Source organism: Chinchilla lanigera, unplaced genomic scaffold (genome assembly GCF_000276665.1).
Source record: "Chinchilla lanigera isolate Chin_1 unplaced genomic scaffold, ChiLan1.0 scaffold00055, whole genome shotgun sequence".
Taxonomy (NCBI): Eukaryota; Metazoa; Chordata; class Mammalia; order Rodentia; family Chinchillidae; genus Chinchilla; species Chinchilla lanigera.
The window spans coordinates 13,389,677-13,417,132 of record NW_004955456.1 but is presented as its reverse complement, the minus strand read 5'-3'; the positions used below and the strand labels follow the sequence as shown (position 1 = coordinate 13,417,132).

Sequence of the window (27,456 nt, the reverse complement as noted above, 5' to 3'; positions counted from 1 at the left end):
TTTTTGCTTTTTGCTTTTTTTATTTGTAAAAGGCCATTATCTCATATATTTCATCCAATTTTGTTCACAAAAGTGACCCAAAATCCATTTTGGGGATTACTTTTGAAGTACTATCTTTATATTCCAAAGCAGGCCCTTCTGAAACTGATGGTGTTGATGAAAAACTCCCTCTTTCGAAGCCTTTGCAAGGTAGAACTTTTTTACTTCCATTTTCCCACATCTTGTTGGTATTTAATGTTTCTTTATATTGGACAGACTGTGCTTTAATATTTATAACTATGTTATTACTTTTCCAAATGGAAAAGCAAAAAAATGTATTGGCCTTTTTTTTAACATATAAATGAACTTCACAAGCAACAATTTTTCAAAACCAATTTTCCCTTTTGTGAATCTAGTAATGAATCTCGAAATGGGTACATGACACACTTTCATATTTAAGGTAAAGTACACATTTATACCTTATATCAGAATCGTCAGAAGTAAGGTTATTATTGTGTAGTTAGTGATGTAAATATTGATAAGGTCATGTTGCTACTTAGTCTTTGGAAGGATTGTGAACTGTCACTTGTAAATCCCTAACTGTAATTGATTATCTTTTTTGGAATTTTGTATACTGTTCCCAAAGTTGTTGATCATACGCTGTTAGTGATGGCTTTTATTTCTATTGTTTTGAGCATTTAAGATTTATTTTCTTTAGATTTACTTTATAACATAAATGTAATTGTCTATTTCAGATTTTGATAGAGCAAAAAAGACACAGAAATCGTTGTTTACGTGAACAGCAACCTTCTCTGTTCTTACCCAGCCTGTCCTTTTCCCCACTGGCCTCCTCTTACCTCTTGTCCCTTTGACTCCACATCCCTGTTTCCTTTGAAGTCAAAGGACTTAAAACAGCTCCATAAATGTAGAGGTTAAGGAAAAAAGAAAGGGAAGGATTTTGTATAGAGAGGACATATTTTAAAAGTAAATTAAAGGTTGGTTCATGAATACAGATCTACCTGTAGTTTTGAGTTCCAGGTGAGTGTTTTACAGTATTAAGTGGGAAATATTTCCAAGATAACTATGCCATATGCAGATTGATATTGAAAAAAAACTTGGAGCTTAGTATGGCATTTTAATAACATTTTCGAGATTAGGATCAATATTCTTTAAAATTTAAGATCAGATATACTTACAACCTAAACCTTAACCATTAGTAAGCTTCTGAATTAAGTTATCAATAGATAATGACAAGATTAGTCTTCTCCCTCTAAGTGATTGATTTTTACTAATAGGTAATGTATTAAAGGCAATATTTTTGACCTTCCCCTTCTTACTAGCTTACATATTTAAGGACCTACGATGTATTTGGAGGCACCTGTGGCGTTTCATCCGGAGTGGCTCTCCGATGTTTTATGTTATTTCTCTTACTGTGAATAAAACTGCTCTGCTGGGATGAGCCTGTTTACTTTGTGACTGCCTAACCTGATACATTGCTTTATGTTGCAGTTTTTAGAAGCAGGCAGATTATATTACCTGAATTAAAATGCTTTTGAGGCTAAAGGTAGTATCTCAAATTTTAACTTAGGCATTTCCTTTAAGCACACCTTGATCAAATAACGGGGGATTGAATTTCCTTGGCTTCCACCATAGTGAACATGGAAAGCAGAACATATTTCACAGCAGTCTAAACTTGTTTTTCTAGACTTGCTGAAGTCTCTGAGCAAAGCAAGAACCTACTCAGATTTGTTTTTTGTAGTTTAGTCACTGACAGGTGAGCATGGTACCTGAAATATAATTGTACTTTCTCAGATCCAAGTCCATCAGTAATTAGAGTATGTAGCAGTCGTAACTAATACTCCTATCCCAAGCCTCCTTAGCCTTGCTGTGTGTGACTATTTATATTTTCCAGATGTTTTAGCTTCCCAATAGATGTTACCTATTTTTCCGAATTAGAAAATGTTTTTCAGTTTATTACTGAGTTAAAGAGTTATTTTGTATATGTTTACTATATCTTGAATTGTTTGTAATGTCACCTAGTTTTCTTTCTTCTTCCCGTGGCGAGTTTTTTATTGGTTTAGTATATCCTGTCTGTTTTCTTTCTAGGAAGCCATCACTCTTCAGAGGGCAATGAAGGAACAGAAATGGAAGTTCCAGCAGAAGGTTAGGAAAGGAAGGGGGGGTTTCATGTTGCCATAGACATTTTATGTTTACTTTGTAGCTTGTATCATTTGGAAATAAAAAGGTGACTATTTTGGTACTTTCCTAGCTAACAGTTTTCTGTGTAAAGATCTAAGACAGAATGTGTCTCTTTACTGTATTGATAGAGCAGATGGGCACAGGAGCTCCGCAGTAAGTAAAGCTCCGCGTTGTGCACAGTGCACTGGGTTTATTTTGTTTTGTTTTGCTGTATAAACAAGTCTTTGAAGGAGAAATGGCTTCAGTATTTCAGAATTAAAATGATTACTGACCATAGTCATATTTAATTTAAAAATTATTACTGAATCCTCCCAGTCTTTTAGTAAGGGAGTGTATTATTGATAAAATTTGAAGTTTACTGCCTTATTTTTATACTCAAAACTGCCCTGTGAATGACTTTCATTTTTCCAGGTATATGACTTTGATTTTACGATTGAATGTTCAACCATGAGCTCTTTTAGTTGTAGAATAGTGAGTCAAACGGTTAGCTGTGAATAACTTTCTATTCCTAAGAGGGCTCAGTAGTCCATTCCACAGGAGCATTGTACCTTGTAGATTCTCCCAAGGAAAGTGACCGTGAAGGTAACGGTGTTGTTTGGGAATTCACATTTCTTTGTTAAAATGATTGTGTTATGCCTTACACATGATCTTTTCTAGAATAAAAAGGGAATCTATTCCATAACTGCATATTCCTTGTATTTGCTATTTCATTTTATTTTATATAATGGTTTGTTTGACCTTTCACCTTCTGTGAATGAAGGAGTGATTGTCATGTCCTTGGGACGTGGGCTGATCTTTCCAAATTCAGTCCTGGATTTAGCATATAATTGGAATACGTTTCTCCAAGAAATACTGTTGTGCTAATCTCAGACACTCTGTTACATTTCTTTGTCCAATCTCTTTATAGATGGATGTGGGTGAGTTTTTATGCTCTGCTGTGGGGAGGTAATCTGCTGTTCCCTCCTTGGCAGCAGCTTGCATTCCAGACAGGCGGCATTTCTGACAGAGCTTCCGCACGAGACACAAGACACGAGACACACATGGGAAGAGGCCCATCACAGCTGACAGTCCTGTCATTAGATAGCAAGCTTTGAAAGACTTTGTTTTTGAGGCAATTTATATTGTTGTATTTCAATGTTAAGTGAGTTGAGTTTGAACCTGGGTTGTGGTCTTTATTCCTTTACTAACACATGAACAGTCTTTGGCAAATCCATTAATCGCTCAGCCTTTGCAAAATGAAAGAGGGCTAATGAAAATACTCTTTAGCTAAGCTGCTAGCACTAACATTCCAATATACATTTGCTTTGTGTAGCAGTGAAAATATAAATACAATACTAAAGAGGCAATACTCACGTATTCATTTGCTGTAGTCATTCTCTTAGTGAGGTCCCCATTGCAAAGCTTGACTGGGGCTGCCCTCAGCAGTGTGAAGCATCCCTAGAATTCCTGCAGGGAAGGGAGAAGTAGTAGAAAGAGTCTGGTTTTTATCTTATCATTTTCTAGTTACAGCAGGACAATAACTGTCAAATTGTTATAATCTCATTTATCCATGAATATGGATTTTTTTGAGTCCATAAATGCAGGTAATTTGGTATTATCTAATCATGTTCCAGAGTTTTCCTTTTTGTTTTCTTTTATCCCTGTTTCTAATCAAAAGGGTCAAATATTTTTTATAAATATGAAATGAATTAAAATTTTATTTTAGGCTGCTTTGGGAGTATCAAATCAGTAAAATGTTGGAACATATGGAAAATGCTTAATAATGAATGTCATTTTAGAATTTTATTTTTTTCAAGATTCTACTCAACATGTCCCTTCAGAAACAAGTGAGGACCCTGAAGTTGAGGTGACTATTGAAGGTTAGTTATCTAAAAGCCTTAATTCCAAAAGTTTACTTCTGGTCATAAAAATTTGTGTCACATTCACATTGCTAAGTATGCATCATTCATTCTTAAAGGAAACTTGCGAGAAAAATCTGCTTAGGCCTGTGTTCGTGCGGCCAAAGCAGCCCACTTCCCAGCAGTGCGCCCCCGCTTGGGCATGTAGACAATAGCACTGCGCTGCGGAGGGTAGTGCTGGCCCACAGGTAGACCAAGCTGTTCTTCCCGTCAGGATCAGCGGGGACTGAAAGGACCCTTATGACCAGACCTGGCAGACCACTGGTTGTGATAGAGGCTTAGTTGCAGGCGGAGCCCCTGATTCCTAATTAGGCAGAGTGAAGGAGAAAGTAAGCTCCGTCAGTAAATTTTTACCTGCTTACTTATTTTTTTGAGATAGGATCACACTTGTTGCCTACGCTGGCCTCAGATTCCTGAGCTCAGTCAGTCCTACACCAGCCATCCGAGTAGCTGCTGCTGTAGTCTCACGGCACCAGTTCTTGGCAGTGTTGTTTAATGTGGCGGCTCCCCTAAAATACTGCAGTGCTTAGAGGTTAACACGTTGCCTTTCACAACTGTTTAGAGATAGGAGCTGCCAGTATATTTTAAAATAATCTGTAGTTAAAGTCGCTCCAAGTCTAGTTTGTTTTTTTTTTTTTTAAAGATGAGCAAAAGCACAAATAGGCCATTTTGTTAAAAAAAACTGCTAACAGTGTCACTTTTCATATTCAGTAGTTACTTAATATGGATTGGATTTTTTCCTTTTATGTTAATGTCTCATTTCCCCTCAGAACACCCTTCCCCGCGAGATGCACACAGTGTTTCCGCCTGCCCGCCCTGGGCGCAGGGCTGAGGGCTGTGGCATGAGGTTTCTGCGGACCCTGCGTGGCCGCCGCACGCTCCTGTGCGTCCCGTGCAGGCTTTTCTCACACAGCACTCGTGACTGCACAGTTTGCTTTTTTCTTATTTTAGTTTTCTAGCCGCTGCATAACCTGTCTTGGTGTGGGCTTGGGCTCCTGCTCCCTTGCTGTGCAGAGTTGTCTGATCTCTGGGTCTCGTGACCTGTCCCCTGCTGGTGTCACTTAGCTATTTACAGTGTTTGGCTACTTAAATTGCTCAATATTTTTGCCTTCATTGCTTCTGTAAGTTGATTGGTACTTTCTACCTAACATAAGAAATCTTTTTCATATATCATATATTAATCTTGATTAATATGTAAATTTCTTCTTGTTAATGTAATTTTAGCCCAAAGTTACTTTGAATTGTTTTTAGTCTAGTATTAAATAAGGGAAGTTTTACTACTTTTTGTCAAAGAACTCGGTCAGTGGCATTAACTATGGAAGACAAAATGATAGTAGCATGGAAATAGTATAATACAATTTGGTCATAGTCTGTAGAAGTAAGAATAGGTGATTTTTAATGTTATAGAAGTAAATGTTTTAGATAAGGCTAATAACCAGATTGATAAATCTTAAAGCAGACAGAAGTTGTATTTAAATTGTATAGAAAGTAATACATGCTTTTATGGGACTTCTGGGGATATTATAGAAGTCAAGAATTAAATGGCTCATGAACTTGAAGCATATGTGAATCTTTTCAACTTAGGTTCTTTGTAGAGGGAGTGACAGCTTTTATTCCTTTTGTTTTATTGATTGATTGATTGATTGATTGACGCTACTGGGGAATGAACCCAGGACTTTCACAGTGGAATACATAACTAGTCTTTTTTTCTTTTAAACTGCCTTTATCTTTTTGTGATAGGGTCTTAGTAAATTACCCAAGCTGGGCTCAAACTTGTGATCTTCCTGCTTCAGTCTCCCAGCGTGCTGGGATTACAGGTGTGTGCCACCATACCTGGCTTCTGTTTTTTTTTTTTTTTTTTTAAACTAAGTCATAGGGCCATGTCTGATTTACCATCCAAATTTGTGATGAGTTAGTAGAATGTTGAGGTATAAGCTGATGATTTAGAAGACCAGTGAAATACCAGGTCTGAGTAAAGGTTGTACTTACTTTTTTTTTTTAAGGTTGTACTTTGCATGGTGCAAATATGTATTACAAACTATATATCAGTCATTAGTCAGATGCTGAGTTTTATGGCCGCACATTAAGGAAAGTAAAAGTGAATGTTTTTATATTAGCAGGAAAGTCAAATGAGAAGTTACTGTGCACATCTGGCTTATCATTTTTGGAGAGATTACTGCACAGTGCTGTGGTAGCAGCTACTTGTATAAGGAGTGATCCGTGATCCAGAGAAAGATCCCTAATGTGCTATGTTTAATGGAAAGAAAGACCCCTACCTTTTGTGAGTAAGGGTACTTTCAAGGAACAGTGTGACAGATTGGAGGAGGGCAGTCTGGTTCTGTTCAAGGTGCGCTCCTCTGACTCTGAAGAAGAGCGGCAGGAATAGCGATGCGCCTTCCTCCTGGGGATGACTCCATTTCCTCCTTGAACTTTTCCCCACCCACACCCGCGAAAGCACTGTGTTAGCAGGTCGTCCCACCAGGTGGCCGTGCTGGCGTGGGAACAGGTGCTGGGGGTCTGTGCAGTGCAGTGCTGGAGTGCTCCTCTCCGTGCCCATCCCACTGAACTCGGTCAGTGGCATGCACTTCGGTTTCTTTGTCTTTTTTTTTTTTCTTTTTTTTTGAGACAGGGCCTCACTACATAGTGCAGGCTGGCCTTAAATTTGTGATGATCCTCCTGCCTCAGCCCTACACGTGTGTGCCACTACAGCCTGCTCAGTGGCTCACATTTAAAGCGTCAGTGACTTAGGTTTGGGAAGCCTTGGAACCATACGACAGCAGGCCTCACTTTTGTGAACATCGTGATTATGTTTTTGGCTAACTTGGGCTGTTATCAAGTATATTTGATATATGCAGAGAAAAACGTTAGTGTTTTTTAGGTCTAGCCAAGATGGGAGCAAGCTGTAACCAGTAAAGGGGCCGTTTGGGTTTTAAAAGAAGTTTCCTTTAAGAGCACTGTTCCCAAGCCTGAGTCATTTACGTGTGTTCATTCTGCTGCAGCCTAACCCTGTGTTTGTTATTTAATTCCATTGTTTTCTTTAAATTGATTTTAACTGCATTTATTTTCTGATTTATTTTGTGTTTTCCTAAGTCAGCTGTCTTTGAATTTTTTTTTCACATAGAGTTTGAAAGGTATAACATGTAAGTATTTCCACATATGTTTGGTCCGCATTAGCACCCATTCCATGTGTACAGGAATTGTTCCTAGAGCCTTTGTAGACTACATGCGGTTGAGTAGGATCCATATGAAAACTTTGTTTTATACCTGCTGAATGGTCATTTAATGGATACTCAAATTGCTTTTGGCAATCAGCTTTAGGGGAGTTTTGTACAATTTGGATAACAGCATTTTAGAGCTTTGATGTCATAGTGGGGTTTACAGTTAGCAGCCAGGTATGAGTCATCCTCTGATGAGCGTGTGCGTGTAATTTATCCATAGGACATTGGCAAATAATTAGGTGCTACATGTAATTAAAACCCACATGATGAGATGTGTTCGTTTTGTCAGCCCACACATACTGTATTGAGAACCTTGTATATGCCAGGTGCTGTACTGCATACTAAGGATTTAATTGAACAAAATAGGCACATCCACCGGAGTGCTTTGAGAACATGTCAGGTCCCGTACTTGCTGTCCAGGTGTCCTGCAGTGCTTGCTTTGGATAGTTTTATATTTAGACCGGGAGTCTCAGTTTGTGAGTTAAAACATGACCAATTTGACTACGTTGGAAATTAGACTTTTAGGAAATGCTGTCACTCTGTTTCTCCAGTTACTGCGGTGATGTGCAGGCACTTACATAGGTGAACACATTCCGATGCGGTGAGAAAAGGGAAGCAGTTTTTCCTGCACACGAATTTGGAGCTAGTTACAATGCTGCTGACTTTGCTTTCAAGGGTGTAGAGGTGCTTCTGTTAGTACTGGTGGCATAACTACTCAATACTCCTGATGAGCAGATTTTGCATAAAATACTTTGAAATTCATTTTAAAAGATTTCAGGTATGATTATATGAGCACTTGGAGTTCGGGATTGAATGTAAGTGTGCTGAGGTGTACATCTTTCTGTACTGAAGTACTTGTGACCGTTGAAGCACTTAAGTGCTGACCGGGATGGCAGTGTTCAGTGCAGGGCCAGAGCGCTGGGTCAGGTCCCTGCAGCTTTATTTGGTGTGTTACTGCTACAGAAAAATAAGTAAGTTTCATCCTTGTGGAAATGGTTTAAGGTCAGGAGTAATACATTTTCCTGCCAGATGTGGTGGCTCACACCTGTAATCCCAGCACTCGGGAGACTGAGGCAGGAGGATTGCCATGAGTTTGAGGCCAGCCTGGGCTATTTAGTGAATTCCAGACCAGCCTGGCTACACAGTGAGACCCTGTCTCAACATACCCTGCCAGCATCTTTTCAAAACCAGGTTTATAAGTTATTGGAGGAAAGAACTTGAGGGTACACTTAAATTCCCAATTGTTTTGATGACTTATTTCCATGATCCCTGTCACTTACCATCCAAGGCATAGTTAATAGACTAACATACAGAGTGGACATAGAATATGTGTAGGAAGTTTTCAGGAATAGTTACACCCTGCTCTGTATTTGTTGATTGAACTTCAGTGTGTGCCAGAGGAGGGAAAGCGTGCTTGCGTGCTTCCAGCTGTGTGTTCTGGTGACACTGGTAACTGAGCCCAGGCCTCATGCAAGGCCAGGTGCATGCTGTGCGCTTCGCCATGGCCTAGCTAGTCTAGTTTGAAGACAGCATCATTAAGCTGCACAGGCTGGACTGGCCATCCTTTTGCTTCAGCCTCCTGAGTAACTGTGATTACAAAGAGTGTTCCATTTGCCCCTCTGAGCCATGATTTTAGTGTTTTGCAACCTTTGTTACATATTAAACACTTGGTTGCCCAGTTTTCCTTCATCAGGAATGTCCGTGCCACTCCACCCCTTGTGCTCTCCATTGCTTTTGCAGGCTGAAGTTCTGGCACCAGAGAGGAGCCACCTCACTCCCCTCCCAGGGCTGCTGCCAGACAGGGTGGTCACAAGCTAGAGCGGCGAGGCCGCCCCACGATGGGGCCCTCCGGGTAGAGTGGTAGCGGTCAGTGTAGATCAGGGTCCGCAGGTACTTAGGCTGCATTACCCTGTAGGGAAATACTGTGGTCTCTAATGCATCGCTCATTGTAAAGTATATTAATACCAAGAATGTGTAATGCAAGGGCAGTATTCATAGGTAAAGTGAGTATATTTTGTTTTACTCTTTGGAACCCACCATAAAAATATGCTTTAGTGTTCTTACTGTTTGAAGGTTGGAAAATAAGGTTTTTAAATGTATGTTTTCAGAATTGAAGGCCAGATTTAGAAACAGTACTCAGTGTTTTCCAGAATGTTTCTACTTAGGTTGGGACCTTTAAACAGTCTTTTGAGTGTTTTTTTTCTTTTGTGTGGGTTTGTTTTGTTTTGTTTTGTCTTTTTGAGACAAGGTTTTGCTATGAGTTGAGGCTGGCCTCAAACTCATGACTGTCCTCCTGCCTCAGCCTCCTGGCACTGAGATGGCAGGTGTGTGTCACCATGCCCAGCATAAGCTTTTTTTTTTTAATTTTTATTTTAAAGAGTAAAAGAAGGATAATGTAATATTAGGGGGGGCTTACCAAATTACAGACAAAGTGGTAGGAAATGCATAAGCATTTTTAATGCTGCAGGATTTTCATAATTATAAACCCTGATGACATGTGCATGTTTTATTTTACAGGGAATTTGTAACTTTTTTCTTTGGTTTTGCTTCATTTTGTTTTTGAGACAAGATCTGGCTCTGTAGTCCAGGATGACCTTGAGCTCACTGTGTAGGCCGGGCTGGCCTGAACTTGTGGCAGTCCTTTTGCCTCAGCCTTCCCGGTGCTGGGATTACAGATGTGTGGTACCATGCCCAGCAGAGTTTATAATTTTTAAATTGTTTTCTATCAGCTAAATAGGTCCTGATTGGCATCAAACTCTTAATGTAGCTCTGGATGACCTTGAATTTGGTCCTTCTGCCTCAGCCTCCCAAGTGGTAGTATTACAAGTGTATACCATCATGCCTGGCTTTTTTTCTGGATTTTAAAATTAGTATATATTTGTGATATATTATGATGACATTCATTTTGGGGAATTGGTACATTTATATTGTATTTTAATTTCTAGCTTTTTTTTTTTTTTTTTGTCTTTTTGAGACAGGGTCTCGCTATGCAGTTCAGGCTGGCCTTGAGCTCACTTTGTAGCCCAGGCTGGCCTTGAACTTGGAACGATCCCTCTGCCTCACCCTCCAGAGTGCTGGGATTACAGGTGTGCACCACCACGCCTGGCTAATCCTCTTTTTTTTTTTTTTTTCTGGATTTTGTACCTAAAGTGGCATTCAACACAAAGTTTTTTTTTTTGTAATTTTTAAAATTGTTAATACGATATTGTCCTGATATAACAGTATCCCCCTTAAGAAAGCACTTTGGTCTTTCCAAGCACATAGATAGGTCTTGGTGTGAATCTGTCTGGTATTGGGGACATTGGTGCTGTTTTCTCAGCTTGGCTTTTACAGTAAACATGTCCAGGTTCCTCCTGACAGGATGGGAAACACTCCAGGGCAGGGCACTGGGGTGCGTTCAGCAGGACCTCTGCTGCGCAATAGGGAGCAGTAGGTGAGGCTCATCCACTGCACTCCAGATTCCCTAGCCTGGGATGCAGTCTGGGAAGCCTAGCTGGTTGGACAGATGTTCACGTCTCGCCTTCAGACAGGCCCTAGGGGCTGGGGACCTCAGTGTGGGGCTGGGGAAATGACCAGGCCAGGCCTGGCTGTGTTCAAAGGGCCTTCATTATTGCTATTGTTTGCAGCAGTGATTATTTTTGACTCTGTATTTGTTTTTAAATAAAGATTCTTTTAAATTATATTCTTGATGATTTACAGATGGTATTTGAACAGAACTGTTAGTGAGTTACCTGATGTTTGTAGGGACTAGAAGAAGATAGTGATGACTGAAATAAGAAAAGTTACCGCATGGGACTGGGGATTTAGCTCAGTGGCAAAGCGCCTGCCTGGCAAGCACAAGGTCGTGAGTTCGGTTCCCGGTACCGGAGAAAAACAAAAAAAAAAAAAGAAAAGTTACCGCATATCTTTGATTCCACTGTTAGATAGACTGAAGATCAGAGCAGAGCTGAGTTGTAGATTCCTCATCCACAGGGAAATTACGGAACTTTAAGAAGTGCCTTGAAATAAATACATGTACATGGTGGTGGTGTTGTGTTTTTTGTTTTGTTTTGTTTTGTTTCTGGTATTGGGAATCGAACTCACGACCTCGCGCTTGGCCAGGCAGGTGCTATACCGCTGAGCTAAATCCCCAGCCCCTACACGGTGTTTTTATATTGTTAAAATACTTGATACAGATATGCAGCTTCTCATTTATATATGCTCAAATTTTGTGTAAGCTTTATTTTATCCTCCTTTTCTTTAGTTTTTTTGAGACAGGGTCTCCTGTGTGGTCCAGCCTAGCATCGAACTCGCTGTGTAGCCCACACAGCGGGCTAGTGTGGCCTTGTACTGGCCTTGTATTCACGCTCCTCCTGCTTCCTCCTCCTCCTCCTCAGTGCACTGTCATGCCCAGCTGACTTCTTTTCTTATATATTTGTGTAATTTTAGGTAGCTGTGTTCAGTAAATTTTTTTTCTTGAAAAAAATAAAATTTGAGGCAGCTATTTGAGAGATCTTTTTAAGGGGGTGGAAATTTATAATCTTTTTTTTTTAAAAAAATCAACCCAGGTATAGTAGCACTCACCTGCAATCCCAGCACTTGGGATACCTAAGACAGGAGGATTTCCCTGACTTCAAGGCCAGCCTGGGCTACGTAGTGAAACCCTGTCTCAAAAAACAATCAACAACACAAATCAGAACAAAGGGAACAACCTACAGAGTGCATCCATGCTCACACAGAATGAGTAGGAAAGCGGCAGCGCGGCGTGAAAAGTGCACTGGGTAGGGCAATGTGGAGCTAGCTCTTGGTGTCCCATGCCTGCAGTGGTGTCACTCACTTGCCCTGTCCACCAGTAATGACAGTTTTCTTTCTCAAGATGATGATTATTCTCCACCTACCAAGAGACCAAAGAACAACGAGCCGCCGCAGCCGCCAGTCACGGAGCCTGCGAATGCCGGGAAGCGGAAAGTGCGGGAGTTCAACTTCGGTGCGTGGGGGCTGGGGATTTAGAGGGGCTGGGGATTTAGCTCAGCGGCAAAAGCGCCTGCCTGGCAAGCGCAAGGTCGTGAGTTCGGTTCCCGGTACTGGAGAAAAACCAAAAAAAACAAAAACAAAAACAACAACAAAAAAAAAACTTCGGTGCGTGGTCTGCGCTCCCTCCTGTGAGCGCTGATTCAGGAAGCCAGGCAGACCGCGTCTCTGCACTGTAACCTGGGCAGAGGGACGCAGCTGGAGGGCAAGGGATTCTCTAAACAGAAGCCTAAACCATTGTATCTTCTGATGCTCATCAGATGAACAACTCTAAATTAGTGCCAGTGAATTAGTATTTCAATCATTTTTCTTAGCATCAAGTCTTTTATTTAAGACCTGTTTCCCAATTGATTTTCGTTTTTATGGGACTACCAGCTATTAATGTACCAACCCCTAGTTGTTAATATATCCAGTTACCAGCCAAAATAGAACAGTTTGAATAAACAGAAGTTTTTTATTGATTGCTTTGTTTTTCCTACTGCTGGAGGTTAAAGCCAGGGCATTATGTGGTCACCACGGTGCATTTTCTGTGCTGTCTTGATGTTCTGCCTTGTTGCAGGCTGAGCTCCTAGGTCTCTGTTGTATCCATGCAGACATAAGTTTGCATGCTGCTGCCCTCCAGCATTCTTTTACGGGTTACTGCTGCATGTCTGTGACTCCTTACTTCCACACGACTAAAACACGTGTTAGGGGGTCTCCTGAATGACTCCTCCGGGCCTCCCTCTTGTTTTTGCCACTTTTTAAAAAGTGGTACTGCGGACTGAACCCAGGGCCTTCAACTTCGAGCCATTCCCCAAGCCCCGCTCCCTTTTTAGAAACAGGTTGCTCTTAAGTTGCCCATGCGGATCTCAAACTTACAGATCCTCCTGCCTCAACCACCCATGCGCTAGGGTTCCAGGTGTGTGTGACTGTTTTGCAGTGTTTAATTGGACTGGTCTTTTCTACCGCTTTCCTTTAGGGAAATCAAAAGACTAAAAAGAGGTTCCCAGTGTGAAGTGATCTGAATATAAACCTTAAAACATCTCAGAATCTCCCATAGAAATGGTTCCAACCCTTAAAAAGGGAAAAGCACTTCACAAAGCAGTAAAGTTGTATGGCGTGAAGCCAGCTGATAAGATTTGGAGATCTCGGGGAACAAACAAGCCTCCTTAGAAGTGGGGCGGCTAAAGAAAATACTAGTGCCCCACACTGGGATTTCTTTACTGAGAACAAACTTTTCTCTCAATTTGCAGAAAAGTGGAACGCTCGGATTACTGACCTACGCAAACAAGTGGAAGAGCTGTTTGAAAGGAAATACGGTATGTTTGAGCTGCAGAATTCTTTATTCTTTGTTCATAGGCTTTTAAGCAACGGGAACTACTGCTTCTCATTGGAGGGTAACCTGAGCAAGTCCAGGTACACCAGAAAATTGGGGCTTATGGTTGGTCATTCATGGTGTCTAAGTACTAGAGATGTTGTTTCCGGATTACCACAAGCTGAGGGAAAGTTCTCTTTCGAATAATTATCAAAAAAAAAGCATTTTTTTTTTTAAATTTGCAGCAAGCATATTTTGAGATGTATCACATACTTACTGCAAATCTTGGACCTTGGAGATTTGCTTGAAGATGATTCTCTTAAGCGGCTGTGTTAAATCCATTACCTATCTATTGTCTTTTTGAGACAGGTCTTGCTATGTAGTTCAGGCTGGCCTTTAACTCACTGTGTAGCCTAGGCTGTCCTTGAACTTGCAGCAGTCGTCCTGCCTCAACCTCCCGAGTGCTGGGATTATAGGCATGCGCCACCAAACCCGGCTTAAATCTGTTACTTATTGAGATGCCCTTATTTTGTCTAGCCTTGATGAACAACTGAGTTTAAATTAAATTTTAACTTCTTTACCATTTTATTTTTCCCTTCTGTCCTGTAGGTGCCTTCACAATAATGAAATAAGTAACTTTTTAGTAGCACCCAATGGTTTATATCAAACACTTACCTAAAAATACCAAGTCATTTAAAAACATCATCTGTTTTACTTTATCTAGCTGATGCTTTGCAGTTGACTGGCAATCTGTACAATTCCATACTACACAGGTTTTCAAGACAAGAGCGCCTGTGTTGCTCAGGCTGACCTTGAACTCCTGTGCTGAGGAATCCTCCTATCTCAGCCTCCTGAGTAGCTGTGCCAGTAGGCCTGGCTCGATACGTAGAATTTTTGCTTGTAAATGTATTTACTGAAGTGCTATCCTGCACTGTTAAATTTCTTTAAGTGAGGTGTTTCAGTCTGATAAACTGTAGTGGCATTGTTTATCCACGGTCAGCTTGAACTTTTGTTTTGTGCCTGGTACACTGTAGGCCAGCAGTGGCGAACCTTTTAGAGCTTTCAGTGATAACAAGAACATGCCGTAGAACTCACCACCACTGCTCTGGTCAGAGCCCATCCCAGCCCTTCAGCTGTCTGTCTGTCGGCCTCCCTCCCTCCCTCTCTCCTTCCTTCCTTCCTTTCTTTCAGTGCATGTTAGTCTACAGACTAGCTGATTTTCATGTACCGTTTGTTTCATAACCAAAGTAGTAACCTTATCCCTCATTGAAAATCTATAATTAAATTTACTAACTTTTCCATATTTTCAGTTCTTTTCTTACGGTTCTATTAGTGTTTCTCCCACTTTGCTTAAGTTTACTTTTCTTGACCTGTGTCATCTTCTGTCCCCCCTCCCCTCCCCATTTGGTTTGGTTGGGTTTTGTCTTTTTTTGAGACAAGGTCTTGCTGTGTCGTTTAGGCTGGCCTCTAACTCACTAACTCACTATGTAGCCCAGGCTGGCCTTGAATTTGAGGCTGTCCTCCTGCCTCAGCCTCCCAAGTACTGGGATTACAGGCATGTGCTACCACTCTTGGCTTTCCCTGTGCTTTCAGTTGATCTTTTTGTTTTTTGGTTGTTTTGAGACAGGGACTCACTGTGTAGCCCAGGCTGGCTTGAATTCTCCACAATGGGATTATAGCCTTGCGGCACCATTCTTAGTTTAACTGGTCTGTTTCAAAGGAAAAAACCGTGTCATATACCATGCCAAGTGACAGCACTATATTGATAAGATCGCAGGCTGAGCTGCACATGGTGGCACACACCTATAATCGACCTGTAAGGCTGAGCCAAGAGGATCAAAAACTTGAGATCAGCTTGGGCTACATAAGGAGTTCAAGGCTGGCCTCCCCTAAACAGCAAGAGTCTGTCTCGAAAGGCCCACAAAGAAAAATAAAAAGATCACTGGATCCAAATGGCCATGTCCTTCCTCTTTGAGCCTTTGTTTTTTGTGATGCTATCACTGAGCTGTACCCTCAGCCTCTCTCAGCTTGCTTTTGTGAAATGGTGATAAGCTCTGAAGTGCTGATGAGATCATAAAGTGCGTCACACAATTTGTGGCTTGTAAATACATAATAAATGCTTACTGTTTATATATCTTACTATATTCTTAAATTTAGTAGTATTCTGAGTTAAAAATAGTATTACAACAGTTTTATAAATTTGTGCTTCTCATAAAGCGAAGCCTATGTTTTGTGGTTTTTGTTGTGAGTATAATTTGCTTTACAAATAAAAATATTTACTAGTTTTTGTGAAGTTATAATAGCAATTTTCATATTTTGTAATTTCAAAGCAACTTTAATTGTAGTTTCCTTAGGGGAAGATATTTCCACTGTAGTGTTAAAATAATGTTACTCAGATTTAGTATATCAGCAAAGGAAGGTTTTAAAATCTTAACTCCACATTAATGTGTAGTGCAGTACACTTGAAACAATACAAGTAGTTTATTAATATTTAGTAAGTGGATTTTACACAAAATACTGACCAAAAAAACCCTGTAGCTCTTCCAGTGGGGGAGCATGGTCAGGTTTTGTTGTTGTTTTAGACAGGGTTTTGCCATGCAGTTTAGGTTGGCCGTAAACTTACTTTGTACCACAGGCCGGCCTTGAACTCACAGAGATTTTCCTACCTCACCCTCCCAAATGCAGAGATTACAGGTGTGTATACCACCATGTCCGACCATACACAGTATTGATTGTTTATACCTCCTGGCCTGGGTCATTTTATGCCTGTTGCATTATACTACTATTGAGCAAATAATATTAGTACAAATTTTGCCAGTCAAGAAAATCTTCCCCGCCAGGTGTGGTAGCTCATGCCTGTTATCCCAGCATTTGGGAGGCTGAGGCAGGAGGATCACTGTGAGTTTGAAGCCAGCTTCAGCTACAAAGTGTATTCAAGGCCAGCCTGAAATGCATAGTGAAACCCTTTCTCAAAAAAAAGACAAAGAGAGGCTGGGGATTTAGCTCAGCGGCAAAGTGCCTGCCTGGCAAGCGCAAGGTTGTGAGTTCAGTTCCTGGTACCGGAGAAAAAGCAAAAAAAAAAAGAAAAAGAAAATCTTCCCCTTTTGTTAAGAGAAATCCTTTGACAAATCCAATAAGGATTACACTAATGTTTATATTTTAAAAATACTACTCTTGCATTTTATATATAATATGTATTACGTAGTTTTTCTTACCCCCTGCCCCGTACCTGGAATCGAACTCACAACCTCGCGCTTGCCAGGCAGGTGCTGTGCCGCTGAGCTAAATCCCCAGCCCCTGTTTTTCTTACTTGATAATACAGTTTCGGATTTCACTAGCATCTGGCTTCCGTCTACATTGCTTTAGATTAATGGATTATTTCATGTAGGTTTAAGTAAATAGAACAGTGCTGTCCTCAGTGTTCTTGTAGTTTCTTGTGTATTTTGTTTCAATTACAAAGTCAGAGTAAAGATGAAAGAGCAATGCACATTCAATTATTGTTCTTTTCTCCAAAATGTTCTTCGACCTTGTCTTTTAATGATAATCCCTTTCTCTTTTTATCCTTAAAGCTCAAGCTATAAAAGCCAAAGGTCCGGTGACGATCCCATACCCTCTTTTCCAGTCTCATGTGGAAGATCTTTATGTTGAAGGACTTCCAGAAGGAATTCCTTTTAGAAGGCCATCTACGTATGGAATTCCTCGCCTTGAGAGAATATTGCTTGCAAAGGAGAGGATTCGTTTTGTGATTAAGAAGTAAGGCTTTTGGGCTCTTGTGGGCTCTGTCTTTGTTCTCATCTGTGCATCTTTGTATTGTTGGTAAACATTCGTTGGCCTCCAGAGTTGTATAGTAAAGTGTGAGTTACTGTGTGTGTTTGTATTTTCCTCATTGTGGTTTTTGTGTAGTACTGTGTCGTCATGCCACAGTTGGCTTTAGAAGCACGCATGCTTGTCTGTACCCAGTGGGCCTGTATAACTGTCGTTTTCCTTCAAAGCTTTCTGTTCTTTGTGTTGAAGAAGGTAGCACAGTGTCATTTTCTTGTTTTTGTTTTTGCTTGTTTGTGGTTTTTTTTGTTTTTTCCCTTTTCCCTTGGGGTTTTTTGGTCTGAATTTTTTTTTTTTCTCAGTGGTACCGAGGATTGAAACCAGCATTGCACAGAGCAACTATTCACCATTTGCACTCCTCCTGTGTGTGTGGTGTATGTCAACAAAAACAAATGGATAAAACCAAATTTTAGCTCCTTTTCTAGAGAAAAATGACAGATTTTAACACTCATTTACCCCTTTTATAAATTGGCACATATTTACATTGGGGTAAAGTAATTTCAGGCTTTTAATTCTATATTATTGACCGAGTGGTTTCATTGAATTAAGTTAATTATTAAGCCTGTTGTCCTAAATTAGTCTGTAGATTGCCTGCATCAGTTTTAATTGAATGTTGATTTCCTAGGATTTGCCCAATCTGACTGCTGCAGTGTTGCCTTACATTTCTGTTTAGTAAGGGAACAAACAGCTTTTAAGACTCTGGGAGTAGCCCCCGGGTATAGTGTGTACTTAGCTTGCATGAGGTTTCGATTTGATCCCCAACACTTCCACCCCCAATAACAGAAGCAGATACCATCCTGGTTTTGGGTGTTTTTTGAGATGAGGTCTCCCTGTGTCATCCAGGCTGGCCCCACACTCCTGGGCTCAAGCCATCCTTTTGCCTCAGCTTCCCGAGTGGCTAGGACTGCTGATGCACACCGCTGTACGTAGCACACACCCCTTACAGACAAACCGCTGCACAACGGCAGTGGACTTTCTCTGGAGTTCGTCTCCAGCTAGCAGCTGCCTGGTATCCTGTTCCATTACCGGACGATATCCGGGTACTAGAAGCGGGAGCAGGTGAGCACACTGCAGAGAGCCGCTTTAAGAAAGGAGCCTGGTGCTTCCAGGTTCCAGAGAACCTAGTCAGGCCGTGTCTGTGAGTTAGCACTTTTCACTACTGCTGATGCTGTTCCATAAACTCCTCCGATTGATAGGTTTTCTCTTCGACTATTTTAATGCTTAAAAATCTGGAAACTTCTACCAAAGTTCAAATTTCTGGCTTTTCTTAATCAGAAAATCCTGTGACAAAGGACCCAGGCTCCTGATTAGCAACAGCTGGCTGACCTCTGTTTCTGAATTCCCTGTTAGCGCAAGGTGCACCTGCAGTGCTCTGGCCCTGGGGCTCAGAGATGGGCAAGAGGAGGTGTCTGGGGGCTGGGGGTGCAGCTCAGGGACAGAGACAAGCTTAGCCTGTGCCGTGAGACCTTGGCCTGTTCCCCAGTGTCGGAAGAAAGATGGGCAGTGTAGCATGAAACTGGGTCACAGACAAAAGGGGCTGCTTCTCAAAGCTGCTTGGCCTTGGCTGAGAGCCGTAAGCACTCGGCCTGCAGGCCCAGCCCAGGTGTGCTAGCGGGGAGATTGCCCCTAGAACTCTTACATTGTCCTCCGGAGAACTCAGATTACCTTGCAGCTTTTGTCCCTCTTTGTTAATCGTAGAAACACATCAGCTAGTGAATGTTTGTGTGCTTAGATATCTGTGAAGGCGTATCACCGGGTAGCTTGTGCTGCACATAGCCTGCGAGTTTGTTCAGGGAACTCATTTCCAAGAATCAAGTCATTCAGCAACTTTAGACTTTTGGTTACTTTTTCTTTCAGTTTCCTTTTTAAATTATTAGTATGTGTTTGTGTAATCTTTGTTACTAGTAAAGCATTAAGTCAGATGGTGATTTTACAGTTTTTAGCAAATGCTTTATTTCACAACCCACTAATACTATGCAAATAGTGTGTGTCCCACTGGTGTAACCCCACATCTGCTTCTGACGTCTGCAAGGGGTGACATAGTCCTGACCGCACTTGCCCTGCCCTGCCCCAAGGAAGGGTGGGCAACAGAACAATGTTAGAGTGATAGAGTGTGAGATCAGTTGCAGAGATTCTGTGGTTTATTAATTATGTTTCGTGGGCTGTTGGGATATTATGAAAAAACACGTCATGCCCTCCACATATGAGCTTAAAATAGATTTAGAATTCTTTGCCACTTTTAGATGTGTGGAGCGGGATAGTAGTCTTCAATATAATATGAAATTGAAGGGCCTTGACTAAAACTTGGAATACACTTTAAGTACCTTTGGTTTGCAAAATTACCTCTTTTGCTGTGAGGAAATACGATTTGTGACACAATCTATGTGTCAGTTTTAGGTTGTCACTGTTCTCTTAAACCTGACGAAATTAAGTTTAACACATTTCCACCGACTTGAAGTGCTGATGGTACAAATGGATCTAGTCACTTTTAATCAGTCTTTTTATTAATAAAATTAATAAAAAGCCACCTAATGGGTTGTTAAGCTGCTTGGTAGCAAGGCATACAAATTACAGCCTATCGTGAATGTGTTAATTGTGCTCAAGAATCCAGATTTTCTTTTTATCTTAAATACTCAACTTGGTGAATGAATATTAAATATGTACTAGCAGTTACCACTTCGTTAAGTATTGCTTCATGAATATTGAGTGCTTACTATCACCTTCCAGACATGAACTTCTGAACTCGACACGTGAAGACTTACAGCTTGACAAGCCAGCTTCAGGAGGTAGGTCTCCAGTCTTGGGTCAAGTCCGAACCTTTCCCGCTTTCAGAACCCTTTTACATGAAATTACATGCCATACTGAGAGTACACATTTGCAGAATTCTGCCTAGTGCTCTACAATAATAAGCTCATTTTCATTTTAGTAATTCATTATAAGTAAACGAAAACATCGAATTTCAAAATAGAACTAAAAGAACTATATTTAGTTATGTTAAACAGGTCGTTATCGGAGTCTGCATTAATCTGTTGGATAACCGTTCATCAAATGTGTTTTATGTATGTATGTGTTTGTAGGATACACAAAGATTTACTTTGTAGAACATGCAGCCATTTCTCTTGTTAGATGTTTTTTAAGGAAATGCAAATTAATTTATTTTCTTGTTTGCTCTGGAGTGGAATGAGGAGGGGACATAGAAAGGAAGTCACACTATTTGTGTCTTGTTATTAGCCACACTGTTATGGCGCTAAATTTTCATCGCAGAAGCTGCCTACTAGCTGTTCTTCGGCAACCTGAGCTTGTGATTGCCTTGAATTACCTTTGTTCTTTTTTAGTTCATGTCATAATTGTTTTAGTAATAAAAACATTGTGCAATCTTGGGATAATTTTAGTCACAAAAAGAAAAATACACCATTTTAACTTTTTTGTGTTTAATAATCTAGGTGCTTAAAGGAATCAAATTGAAAATTTTTTACATTTGTTATTACAGTGAAGGAAGAATGGTATGCCAGAATCACTAAGTTAAGAAAGATGGTGGATCAGCTTTTCTGCAAAAAATTTGGTAAGTCTGCTTTTTCCTGAAATTTAGTGGTATTTCAGAATAATGTAATATTTTAAAATTTTTGTTTCAGTTGTGGAAAGCAAATAAAGTGAGTATGATTCATGTCTAGGTTTTTTTACTGCTTTTTAATAAGAATTTATTTACAAAGTTTAATCTTATATGGAACGGGAAGAAATAATGAAACCTCAAGTGGCTTTGACTGAGTTGTTTTTGTTGTTTTTTTCTTTCGGCAGTGCCTGGGCTGCAGCGTAGGCCTTGTGTGTGCTAGGCTAGGCCTCTGCCACCAAGCTGCACTGCAGCCCTGAATACTGTGCATTGTTAATCACACAGATGTGGTCTTTCACATTGGGAATCCTTTTGTTTTCGCGCCTTGCTGCCCTGGAAGGAAGGGAGTGTCAGTAGCAGGCTGCATGTTGCTATGTGCTCCCCCTCCCCCTCAGAAAGCACCAGGGACCCAGTGTGTGTCCTGCTCCCCTCGGCACCACCCCTATGTCAACCCAGGGCTTCCTGCATGCCAGATACCTGCTCTACCACTGAGCTGCACCCCCAACCTATCTTACAGCTTAATCTCTTCCAAAACACTGAAACTACATGGGTTTGATTTAGAATTACAAAGCTCAAGGTCATTTTCTCTTCTACTGCTCAGCAAGTTTCCCAGCTTTGTCATCCTGTGGCTTTTCTGCCTCGTGCCTGTCTCATCATGTTGAGTCTGCTGGTTTCATCTCCCCTCAGTTTACCCGTCAAAGTTGAGAGCATGGAGCTTGGCCCTGAGCCCTTTTTCTTTCTTTGCGTTCTCACTCCATCCTGTTTGAATGCAGTAATACATTGACTGTGATGACTTCAGTCCTAAGTTTCTGGCTCAGAAAACTCCTCTTAATGCCAGGCCTTTATGTTTGCCCACCTGTTTGATAGATCCTCAGGCTTCACATGTCCTTAGGTGCTTTTGATTTCCCTCTCTAGCATGTTTCTCTCCAGTATCCCCAGTGGCCCATGACCTACCCAATGGTTTATTTTCTCTGTTCTCACATGCGGTCTCAGGGCTTGCAATTCTGCATTTACAACACACCCCAACTCCTACCGCCTCTTCGGTGCTGTGACTGTAACCACGCCAGGGCCACGGTGCAGCCAGATGGCTCTCACTAGAACCATAGAATGGAGCTTGTTCTGCCCTGTCTCTGTGTGTGCAATGGCGCCGCCATACTTGGAGTAAGCACCACAGTCCCTGATCTGCCTCTCAGTGGCATAGACACGCAGATTGCCCTGCTTGTCTTCCGCCTTGACCTCCTTTCCCTCTTCCTTGTGCTCACCCTGTGCCAGCCACAGCCATCATGTGCCCATGCCTTTGTTGTCTGAGGCTGTGCCCTTGCTGGGACTGTTGCGCTGTGGAATGCTCCTACCACCTCCCTGTAAATGTCACCATGTAGCACAAGTTCTCTCCAAGTGTCCGGTCTAGCAGAAGCCTGTAGACACCACATCTTTCTCACACAGTGGCACAGTCAGTCTGGTTACTGCTGGCCTTCTGCGTAGGCTCAAATCAAGCAGGGGCTCAACACCTATTTATTGTAGGAATCCATTTCTTGAAGATGTTTGTCAAGCCAGCAGACATCCCTGAGCGTTTTGATCACATAGCATAGGTTGATCCTCATCAAATTAGAACTCCAAAAGAGCACAGAAGTGCCTCAAGCAGGCCTGGCAAGGAAGGCTGCAGTGGAGGGTGGGGCTGTGGTGGGAACAGACCCTGTGAGGACTAAGAGCTGCGGTTCTGGTGTCTCGCATGAAAGCCAAGGCTTCTTGTGCTGTCTCTTGTCCTCAGGAGAACTGCAGGGTGCCAGGCTTCGGACCATTTTTAGTGTAACTCCTGAGCTGTAGACTTAGTCTTTGACTTGTGTTTTCTGTATAATCCATGTACTTAGTGTTTTCACTAATTATGTTTCTAACACTAATGAAACTGTTAGTGTAACCCCCTGGGAACTCATTAGACCTGTCACAGTGACATCTTCACAGTTTATGCAGGGGCAGCAGGCAATTAAGGTACCTGCAGAGCAGCCATCAGCTTTGCCCTCCTATGCAGTTTTCAAATTGAGCTTTGTAAAAGAAGCAGCGTTCTGATACTGTTGGTGGTGAAATGACTTTTGACTGAAGGAAGGAGCTGTTAGTTTCCCTCAAGAGAAACTGACCAGTTTTGGCTTTATCATGGGTAGGACAGTGGAATCTAGGAACGATAGGCTGGGAGTATGGCTCAGGCAGAGCACTTCCGGCAGGGGGAAGGCCCGGATCCCATCCCAGCCCTGCAGGCGAGGGTGCAGGGCAGACGAGGGCAGAGCCTGAAGGGGGTTGATGCTCAGCAGTCCCCGGAGAGGACCAGGTGTCCTCACAGCGTCCCAAGTCTGCGTCCGGAGCCTGTGTAGGGTTCGTGTGATGCCCCTCACGCCTGCCACGGTTTTCTTCTCTTCCTTGCTCTGGGGATGTGCTCGCACTGTGTTGCCCAGTCTGGCCCCATCCGTTTCTGGGCACAAACTGTCCTCCGGGGATCTACAGGTGTGCGCCCACACCCGCCTTTCCTTTCTGCTCTGATACTGAAAAAGGCTTAATCTTTGTAGATCAAAGCTCTTGTAATAATTAGTAAATATGTTTCCAATATTTTAAAAAATTGCTATGTACCTTGCTTTGGAGGGTCCTAAAATATGATTACAGTACAGACTTAGCCTCCTGAATTGCTTTGCTCCTCAGCTGAGGCCTTGGGGAGCACGGAAGCCAAGGCTGTCCCGTACCAAAAATTCGAGGCCCATCCCAACGATCTGTATGTGGAAGGACTACCAGAAAACATTCCTTTCCGAAGCCCCTCGTGGTATGGAATCCCAAGGCTGGAAAAAATCATTCAAGTGGGCAATCGAATCAAATTTGTTATTAAGAGGTAAGATTATGTCTGTAGAAACAAATCTAATGTGTTTCCTAAAGATTGATTTGGTGAGGACAGGCCTTTGGGTCCCTTCCACAGGATTTCTCTCTGGATTTTAAGGCACGGCGTCCATTCAGGCTCATTGCTACTGCACAGGTGATTACTTGGTATAGGCAGCAGATACACAGTACAGAGTCTGTTGGAGCCTTATCCTTGAAAGGCTTCCTCAAAGCTCAGTTAGGATAGTGCTGTCCAGTATTTTCAGGGGAAAAGGCTGGGCACCCAGGCTGGGCAGCTGTGCACATAGAACAGAGGACTGGGGCTGCCCACGCAGAGAATCGGAGGAACCAGATGTGCCTGCGCATTCCCCTCTCGGAACCGTTCGCTGTGGGATGAGTGCTGTGGGGAGCAGGATGCTGTGGGGCGTGTCGTGGTGGAAATCGGGGCTCAGACTTGGGTGCCAGGCAGTGGCACTGACAAAAACAGTGGCTTGGTGTCAGAGGCTCAGGAGCAGATTCAGGACAGTCATTTAGAATTGCGTTTCAGGAAGGGGATTCGGGCTTGATTCTGAAGGCCGGCAGAGCACGTGGTCTGGGTGCCGGGAGGCTCTCCCATATTCACAGGAGTGCCGATGCCCAGGCTCGGGCTCATGCACTGGTGGTCCTGCGTTTTGTCTATGTCAGTGGGGGCTCAGGGCTGCAAGAGAGAGGAAGTGTTTTAAGGTAACTTAGCTAGCTTTTTTTTTGCTTTTGTACCAGAAATCAAACTCAGGACCTTGCACTTGCCAGGCAGGCACTGTGCCTCTGAGCCATGTCCCCAGCCTTATCACTATTTATAGTTCTAGCTATTTTGTGGTAAGATTTAGAAATTGGGCCAACCATGGTGGCACATACCTGTAATATAGGGCATGGGAGGCTGAGACAGGAGAGTCATGAGTTTGAGGTCAGCCTGAGTTGCATAGCAAGTTTGAGACCACATAGTGGGGCCCTGCCTTCAAAAAAAAAATTGAATTGAGTTGGTTTGGAGGAAAGATGACTATTTTGCACTGTAGCTATAAAGTACCTTTGAAATTATCCATGTAATACCACCTGAATGTATGCAAACTGCTATTTTCCAGATAGAGGCACCAAAATAGTTTTACTTTTGCTTCAAAGGAAGGAATCCTGGGTCGTCTTTAGGAACAGTTAGCAATGTATGGGCGCATGGGAAAGGGCTTTAAATTGTCCCTAAGTGCTCTGTTGCTAATACCAGCTCTACTTTGCAGACCAGAACTTCTGACTCACAGTGCAGCTGAGGTTACTCAGCCAAGGACAAACACTCCAGGTAGGATGGGCGTGAATCCTTTCCTTCCCTTTAATTTTATTCTCTTTAAGAATTTAATCTTCTGTGTCCTTGAGAGTTGCATGGGCAACTTTCCTGCAACACCCCCCAACCCCCAGTACTCTCTCATGGAAGCTCAGTGGAGGCAATTGATTATCTTTGGAGCAGACCATAGACATCATCGAGGGCCCCAGCTCTGAGTGGAGACTGAGCTGTCCGGGACACAGTGCCACAGGCATGAGCCCTCCGTGACTTTGAACTCCGTAATAGCCAGATCTGCACGTTTCAGCCTGTGATCATGATTTATACACAGTAGGGTGTTTCACATCCACATTTCTTATGGTTGTACCCTTTGACATTCTGGTGTGTATTTTACACTTACAGCACACTTCAGTTCCCAGTAGCCATATTTTATCTCCATTTACCTATGGCTTAAGTAACTTTCCACATCAGACCAAACACTTTTAGTCTTTAGTCATATGGGTTCTGTTCTTAGAATGGCAAATGCTCTAAATCATCTGTATGTTGATAGTGTAAAGAACTAGATTCTCAGTTGAATGAATGAGTTATTTGAACTCTCAGGTGTGCTGTCTTTTTGTTTACAATTGACCAGTGTCAAAATGTGACCACACCAGACATAGTGGCCCTCATCTTGTAGTGCTAGCACTTGGGAGGCTGAGGCAGGAGGATTGCTGTGAGTTTGAACTGCATAATAAGACCCTGTCTGCAAAGAAAATGTGACCATAGTTTGTGGCTCTGCCACTTGGCAATGCTTGTTGGCAAACAACCATAAATGGCCATACCCTGTAAGGTAGAAAAGAGCATAAATCTCAAGCATGCATTAGGTGTTGCTAAATTTGTGTAGTTGGTCACTCTTGAATACTAATGTGAATTAGTGCACAGGTTGGGGTTACGGTATGTCCAGAAATACCAAGCCCGCAGCCCTTAGTGAGGGTTAGCCGGTGTGCCAGATGGAGTCTGTCTGTAGCAGGGCATGGGGGTGGTTGAGAAGTACTCTACTTACTTCTAATGGGAAAACCTGCTTTAGTGAAATTTTGTGTGAATTTCTAGGCTCATGACAGATAGACAAGAAGAGAGAAGAAGTGGACAGACAAGGGGCCTGTGTAGAAAGCAAATGGAAGGGAAGCCATGTCAGGGAGCTGGCATGGGAGCCTGGGGCCTTGCGGAGCTGCTGACTTGGTGGGAACACCACTAGTTTTGAGTACCTTTTTATATGAACAAATTTGTCTTTATAATGTGAATGCAAATTTGAATTCTCCCTGCAGTTCTGATAGTTGACGAATCATTCTTTTCTCTACCACCCAGAGTTTTTGTTTTTAAACAAAATGAATTAAGAACATGACTAAAAAGAAGGGTATCTGCCTTCTGGGCCCTGGTTTGTGTCTGTGCCAGTGCCCTGCATCATTAGGTTTACTTTTTGCTTTCTAGTCAAAGAAGACTGGAATGTCAGAATTACCAAGCTCCGGAAGCAAGTGGAAGAGATTTTTAATTTGAAGTTTGGTAAGTAAAATGCAGTGATTATGTCTTCGTTTAAAAACAAGCACATGAGGGACCGGGGACATAGCTCAGTGGCACACTGCCTGCCTGGCAAGCATGAGGTCCTGAGTTCAGTTCCCGGTTCCAAAATAAATAAATAAATAAAAAGAAAAACAAGCACGTGGTGCACACCTGTAATCCTCGCACTTGGGAGGCTGAGGCAGGAGGATCCCTGTGAGTTTGAGGCCAGCCTACATAGTAAGTTCAAGGCCAGCCTGAACTACATAGTGAGACCCTGTCTCAAAAAAACAAAAAAAAAAACAAAGAAAACCCAAAAAAACAAAGGCTGTATTCTGAAGAACTGCAGAAGTTTGGGACCTGAAGCAGGAAGGTCCCAGAAAGTGACTTTTAATTTATTTCTCCTACTAAACTTACTGCTTAGAAGCCAAACCATTTTCTCTGTTTTTCTTCCTGCAGTTTTCTCTTGTCACAGTGGGAGGGGAAGGGAGGAGTTGGGGTACATCTCAGAGCCTGTTTGTGCTTCTCACCTGGCTAACACCAGTGTGGCCCATAGGTTGCATTATTTGTTCCAAGTGCGATTTGTGACCTGGTGCGCTGTCCTGAACAGGGTTCTGAGGTGGCTGAGCAGCAGGGTTGCGTCTGCCCTGGCTGAGGAAGTGCCGAGTGGGGAGTGTGGGCACTTCCAGGGCATCCTGTCAGTTACTTTAGTGCCTGGTGTTGAGCTTTTGTACCCTCAG

At 42.2% G+C, this 27,456-nt stretch overlaps 1 protein-coding gene across 9 annotated transcripts in view; it reads left to right on the top strand.

The window, feature by feature from the left end:
* Positions 1-27,456, top strand: part of Gtf2i (general transcription factor IIi) — a 90,541-nt gene that overhangs the window by 44,714 nt on the left and 18,371 nt on the right. For 3 of the 9 annotated variants that reach the window (XM_005396746.2, XM_013520536.1, XM_005396738.2), the window contains exons 10-20: positions 130-189; positions 2,086-2,142; positions 3,975-4,037; positions 12,150-12,260; positions 13,537-13,602; positions 17,168-17,351; positions 20,148-20,206; positions 20,911-20,982; positions 23,713-23,896; positions 25,146-25,204; positions 26,651-26,722. In XM_005396746.2, the coding sequence (XP_005396803.1) occupies positions 130-189; positions 2,086-2,142; positions 3,975-4,037; positions 12,150-12,260; positions 13,537-13,602; positions 17,168-17,351; positions 20,148-20,206; positions 20,911-20,982; positions 23,713-23,896; positions 25,146-25,204; positions 26,651-26,722 (987 nt within the window). The remainder of the gene's footprint in view (positions 1-129; positions 190-2,085; positions 2,143-3,974; positions 4,038-12,149; positions 12,261-13,536; positions 13,603-17,167; positions 17,352-20,147; positions 20,207-20,910; positions 20,983-23,712; positions 23,897-25,145; positions 25,205-26,650; positions 26,723-27,456) is intronic. The other 6 variants (XM_005396739.2, XM_005396740.2, XM_005396742.2 and 3 more) reach the window with 6 other exon arrangements.